Source organism: Apteryx rowi, unplaced genomic scaffold (genome assembly GCF_003343035.1).
Source record: "Apteryx rowi isolate R43461 unplaced genomic scaffold, aptRow1 scaffold_377, whole genome shotgun sequence".
Classification (NCBI taxonomy): domain Eukaryota; kingdom Metazoa; phylum Chordata; class Aves; order Apterygiformes; family Apterygidae; genus Apteryx; species Apteryx rowi.
In genome coordinates, this window is record NW_020450274.1 from 500208 (window position 1) to 506471 (window position 6264).

Here is a 6264-nt window from a genome sequence, read left to right on the forward strand (position 1 = left end):
AAAAAGCTAATGGTTTAAATAGACCAAGAGCAACCTATTTTTATTTTGTTCCCAATCTCAGATCTGAAATTTAGACTACTGCCCCCTGGATTCCACTACCAGACAGAAGTTGCATAGCTATTAAGAACAACTGTAAAGTCTTAATATAATACATAACTATCTTTTTCCTGCCTATAAAATTATTACTGAAGAGACATCTGAATCTTTTTAAGTAGAAAAAGAAAGCAACTCAAGACAGTTTTATTGCCAAGTTTGTAGAATGGCTAATTAGAAAAATATTTTAATGGTGTAGACATCAAGTATATTCAATTGCTAGTTAGCCATCAAAAGAAAATCTTTCTCAGTCACAAATTAATAGTGTATTAAGTGGCAACCTTCTCACCCTTCATATAGGGGCTTTATTAAAGCTATTAGTATATAATTTACAACATTAAGGAAATGCTTTTATTGTGAATACAATACTTCATTCTTCAACGGTGGTGAACAAATGATCTTCCATATTTATTCGGGACCTCCACGCTGTAAAATAAAGTAGACAGTTAAATATATTCTACAAAAAGGTAAATCAAGATCAAATATTCTTTTGCACTGTTACAGGTAATAGAGACATTGATTTTTAATCTATAAAAGAACATGCACAGAGTCTCAAAGTATTAGCATCAATGAATAACAGCTCTTTCATTTCAGAGAAAATACAAAAAGATAAACACCTGCAAACAATAATTGTAACTGGTTCCAATTCCCCTACTCCAGGGAAGCTTGACTTTTAGAAAGGTCTGATAAACCCTGCCATAGTGAACAGGAGTTTTAGAATTACTTTTGCTACCCAGATACCAAGGTACAAGGTAAAAACAAAAGCAAGGTCAGCCATTAAAATCTTTATGAGACATTAAAAAGGCACTCAATTCATTTTGCCAACAAAACTGTTAGGATTTACCTCACAGTTATAAAATTTAGGCAGGAAGTCTAGAAGTGTACTACTACAGAAAATAATTCATTTTATTTCTTATTATAATACCCTACCCACATGTATGCAGGAAAACTGATTTCCTCTGTTGACACGATTATACTTCAGATGTCCTACTCACTTAACTAAGCTATGTGTCTTTTTATTTCAAACTCAGACCCATCTCTCCAGTTCTTCAAATTTTGTGCACGCTCCCTTTTTGAATAACACAGTGATTAAAATCTTGTTAGAGGACAGAGTAGGTCTTTCTTGCCTTTCATGTACAATGCTATAATTGCAAATATTGCAGAAAATATTTAAATCAAATTTAATGTTTCCACTAACCGAAATATGAGTTGACTTACTAATAAATAACCTATAAAAATTAGTTTGAAAAATATTTTGGACTTCAATCATCTAGTAATAGCATTTTTCATTCTACGAACAGACTTCTGCACTCCTGTCCAACGTACTCATATTACACATTAAACAGCTATAATAAAACAGACAGTGACTATCATTAATGTAGGCTATGATTATCGCTAACTTTCTGCATGTGTGTATTAAGTCCATACCTCTCTACTCAGTGATACCACCAGCTACCAATCAGTGAGAGTTGGTAGAGAGTTGGCAAGAGACCTTGCATGTTAAGACTATTTAGTTTGAGTATTGTGCATCAAAGGTGTGAAAGCTTCAAGTACACAGTTATCAAAAATTAAAACATAATACCATATCTGAAACTTTAAAGAACCTGTAGAAATAAGTAAATATAGAAATATGCACCAATAAACTTACTTGAATGTATTCAATTTCTTCCTCTGACATAAGTTTCCTTCTGTATTTCTGAGGTAAGGTTCTTGCTAATTCAGAAGTGTCTGGTGCACCTTGTACCCTACTAACAGGTGAAATATTTTGAAAGGCCGGTGATCCACCTCCTACAGACTCCTGTGCTTTTGAAGCATGGTGTGATGGCACACTTGCTTGTAGGGATTCCTGTACTGAAACCCAGATTGCAAAACCATTTACAGGAATATACTAGGACTGTAAAATTATTCACATGAGCAGCCAATAAAAGTTACCAGTTACTGAATATTGATTTTTCTTCCTTATAAAAATACTTAAAAGAATTAAGATCCTCTACTTGCACAACCTATTTTTATTGTTGTTAAATATAGCAATAGCACAGTGAAAACATTCTGAAAAGTAGAAGAAAGCATATTTGAGTGGCAGAAATACCAATGTGGCAACAGAAGATGAACCGGTATATACCCTAACAAAGACTTTTTCACTAGGAAATTGTACTTGCAGAAAAAGCATATAGTACCATCAAGGTATGGGGGGGGTTCATGTAGAGACATTTCTCCACTAAGATGATATTTGGCTTTGTTTACTGTGATTGTAAAGACAGACAGGTGAAAAAGGGGTAGATGCTTACAGAAAGATAAAGCTTGCAACTATGAAGTACCACAAGATGCAATTCAGTATTGCACCCATTTTTGATATTATAAATTGCAGCATGTCAAATTACATTATTAATGTGCAGAATGAATACCGCATAGTGGGCATCAGCAATCAAACTGTTAATGAAATGCAAAGACAAAGGAGGGCATGAAACACTTTACAGTTGTGGGCCAGGAGCTAGGTATAAGGAATTCACATTAGAAAAGTCATCCTGAGTTTGAGGATCAGAGCACAGCTGACAAAAGGTCAGCGATCAGAGTCAGCATTGAAAGAATTTTGGACCCTAGGTCTGTCCCAGCATGGCTGATCTTATAATGGCAATACATAGTTATCGCACCAGGCAGAACTGAGTCTTACAGCAATATGTTTATTTAAAAAACACTCAGGCCTCTGGACAGAAGGTTTAAACACCTGACAAAGCAGAATACTTCCACGGGAAGCGCCAGTGTGGCTGAGAAATGAGCAAAACAGAGGCAACATCTGAACAGTTGGGACAAAAGGACTATATAATTATAAAATAAGCAGCAACAAGATAAAGCAGTCCTGGATGACTTGAAGAATGCAAGGAGTTAAATGGCAAATTTCCTGTCTGCCACTCCAAGACCAGTGATAACAGAGAAGGAAGAGAGGAGTCCATTTCAGCCATACCGAGTCTGAGTCAATGGCAGGATGGGGATGTCAAATTGCAGCAACACAATCAAACATTCATGCAAGTCACTAGTGAGAGGCATATGCAGAAATTCTCAGTGAGAAAGCTGTATCTTAAAGTTGTGTGTTGATCAGGTGGAGGACCAGGAGGACCAGGAACAGAGAGAAAGGTCCCAAACAGTGAGGAGGAAGACAGACTATGAAAAGGAGCAGAATCAGAAGTGGGGGAAAGCTATTGAATTGAAACTAGAGCAGGAAGCAAAGGGAGCAGAAAATAAAAACAGAAGAAATAGCTGTTTGTCAACTTTCTAACAACACACAGCTGATTAATAGCTCTGGCTAGTGATGACAGGACTATTTGTGTTTTCCTCCTAGAGAAGAAATAACGCTCCTTATATATGAAAGACATGAACAACAGTTTCTCCAAGTTTGTTTTATACGCCACAAAAATGTCTAGAGCTTTGCCTAAGATTTTCCTCTGTTGTGTATTTTACCATCTGAAGCGTAGCTGGAATAGAAGCAGTAGCCAATTACACCTACAAGAAGTCGAGACTCAGAAGTATCACATTATACTGCTGTTGCTTAATGTCAGATAGTCTCTACCACCATTTTCCCTTCCCCATTTGAGACCACTATGTTGCAGTAATACAATAAAAGAGTTTGGCTGGCCTTTCAAACACCCAAGTCCCTAGGAGTATAGTGTTGATCTGCAGAGCTCTGGCTATGTGGAAGCAATAGTCTGGTACACTGAAATACTGTTACTGCTACAATGTTCAAGCAAAGTGAGGTAGACTGCAATTTACCTTTCAAGGAACAGAACCTGATCAAGGTAGAAAGGTCTAACATACTTAAAAGAAATATTCACAGAAAACTTCTGATACAGAGATGAACAAGAGGTAAGCAACATGTTTTTTAAAATGGCAGGAAAGGTGGTGCAACTGACTTAACTAAGGCACAATGTACAGATTTCTGACCAAGAATTATTACAAAGAGCAGTTCCTGAAAAATCCATCGGTAAGTCAGAAGTGGCAGTTGATGTGCACTGCAGGTACATCATGATGTTAAGAGATAAAATAACTTGGAGCTAAATCACATGGGATAAGTACTCTAGCAAATATGTGGTACAGTTATTCATGTACTGAACAATTTTTTATTAAAAATAACCAAAAATACAAGTGCATAACTGAAGTTGCTTCCAACCATTCTTTACAGAATATTCACTCTTCAAATTCTTTTGTAAAATTGTGTGAAATCTGAAGGTTTCTGAAATCTAAAATCCAGATGTTTTCATCCATCCTTTGTGTTCGAGCATCAGTAGAAACAGTGAATCTTCAGCTGACTAAACAAGCTTTCTGCTCACAAGAGATCCTTAAAGTGCAGAAAAATTTTGATTTGAGTATTAGAAAAAAAGATCTCATAGGTAAAGAGCCAAAAAAAGAATGAGTCAAAACCATCCATCACTTCTAAAAAGTGAGAATACAACAGATCTTCATAAGACATGTTATTTTAGTTTCAAATGCTTTATTGACTCAGAAGGAATATTAAAACAACATCCAGCTCATATAACTTTTATCTAAATATAACTGCCTGGTATCCTGTAAATATCAGCATAGCTATAGGTATAAAAATTGATGTGTCAAAGATTGCAATGAAATTACTTTTTTCCTCAGTATTAACTAATAGCACTGGAAAACATTTCCTAAAATGCAGAGTGGGATGGCCCTCCCAGCTATAATCAGGATATTAAATGCCACAGACATTGCACACTTCAATTAGGGAAAAAAGAACCAAGCAAAATCCAACATTATTTCTGCAAACATCACTGAATACCCAAGGTCGCTTCTCACGGTGACTTTGTCAGAAACATTTCAAGAAGATATTAGTATTTGCAAAAATAGGATCTTGTGTATAAATCAAAAGTAGGAAAACAATCTTCAGGAATCTGCCTCGACCAAGACATGCATACACTATGTTTTTTTCCCCCACAGTTGTAAAGTCTGAAATGGAAGCGTCAAAGAGCTGTCTCCAAACTAAAGCAATTTTCTAGAAACACCGCTCAGAATCAGTTGAATATTTAATCCAAGTTAGTAAAAGTGTGTCCTGGTTCTTACATAAAACAATGTGAAAAAAAGTGGTGCAAGTTGTATCTATAGATGAAATACTTACGTTTAGGTTTGGGGACACTTTTTCTGTCTGGGAACTTAATTAAGGGAGTATGTGGCTTGACTACCTAGAACAAGACAAGATAGTGGGAGAACACAGGAAGAGAAAAATACATTTCTAGACAAACATTAACTTCACAATAATAAAATGGAAAACATAACATATTAATTGACCACTTATATAGTGCTGCTTTCTGCACTGCCATTTTGATAAACTTATTACTTCTGCTTTAGTTTTACCCAAGGAGAAATTTCATTTTTAAATCTATTCCTTCATCCTGGTATCCAGCACAGGGATAAGAGCTCCTTTACTTTTCTCACAGCAATCATAGATTATGTAGAAGTAGGAATCACAGTAGCATAAATGGAATTACAAAGTTTTAGCACAAGAACCATAGAATCGCTAACAGTGTTGGCTTTTGTATGTTTGTTCAGCTGCCTGGACAAGATTGAAAAAGCTATAAATAAAAGAAATTTGGTATTCAGAGCCAGTCATTTTTGAAGCATTTCTTTCAAAAACTCCATGCCTCACCTTCACCTTCAAGAGAAGAGGGGTGACTTAAAAAGATGCCGGCGAGCACCCTCCCCGCCTGACGGATGGTACAAAAGGTGCAGCTTGCAGGCTTCCCTGCAGCATCATTTTGTACCAGAAGAGAACTAAGCAGCAGGTCAAACGATTGGACAGTAAGAGGAGAGCAAAAAAAATGTATTTAACACCCAGGACGCACTGTACCTATGCTGATTACTTGACGAAAGCAAGCAGGCACGATGGAAGAGGAACAGATCAAATCGCAGGGCTTTTTTAAATTAAAACGAACGAAAGCGCAGAGCCCGTGTTCCTCTAGGGAAGACGAGCGCAGCAGTTAACACCCAGCAGGAGGTAACGCGCCTCCTCTCCCCCGGAGCAGTCCCCGCACGGCAGCGGCCCGGCCCCCGCGCCCCGGCGCTACCCGGCCCCCGTTGCGCTCCCGCGGGGGCTTCCTCCGCCACCGGGGCGGCGGGGGCGGCGGGGGGCTGACGGTGCCGCCGCGAGCCCGCGCCCGGCCA

The 6264-nt window shown here is 37.8% G+C and overlaps 1 protein-coding gene across 1 annotated transcript in view; it reads right to left on the reverse strand.

Annotated features, from left to right (window-relative positions):
* Nucleotides 1-264: 264 nt before the first annotated feature.
* The window catches only part of MRPS36 (mitochondrial ribosomal protein S36), a 6613-nt gene continuing 613 nt past the window's right edge, over nt 265-6264 (reverse strand). The window contains exons 2-5 of the mRNA XM_026073737.1: nt 5750-5775; nt 5222-5285; nt 1742-1944; nt 265-519 (exon numbers count right to left, since the gene is read on the reverse strand). Coding sequence (XP_025929522.1) covers nt 502-519; nt 1742-1944; nt 5222-5285; nt 5750-5775 — 311 coding nt within the window. The 3' untranslated portion in view covers nt 265-501. The remainder of the gene's footprint in view (nt 520-1741; nt 1945-5221; nt 5286-5749; nt 5776-6264) is intronic.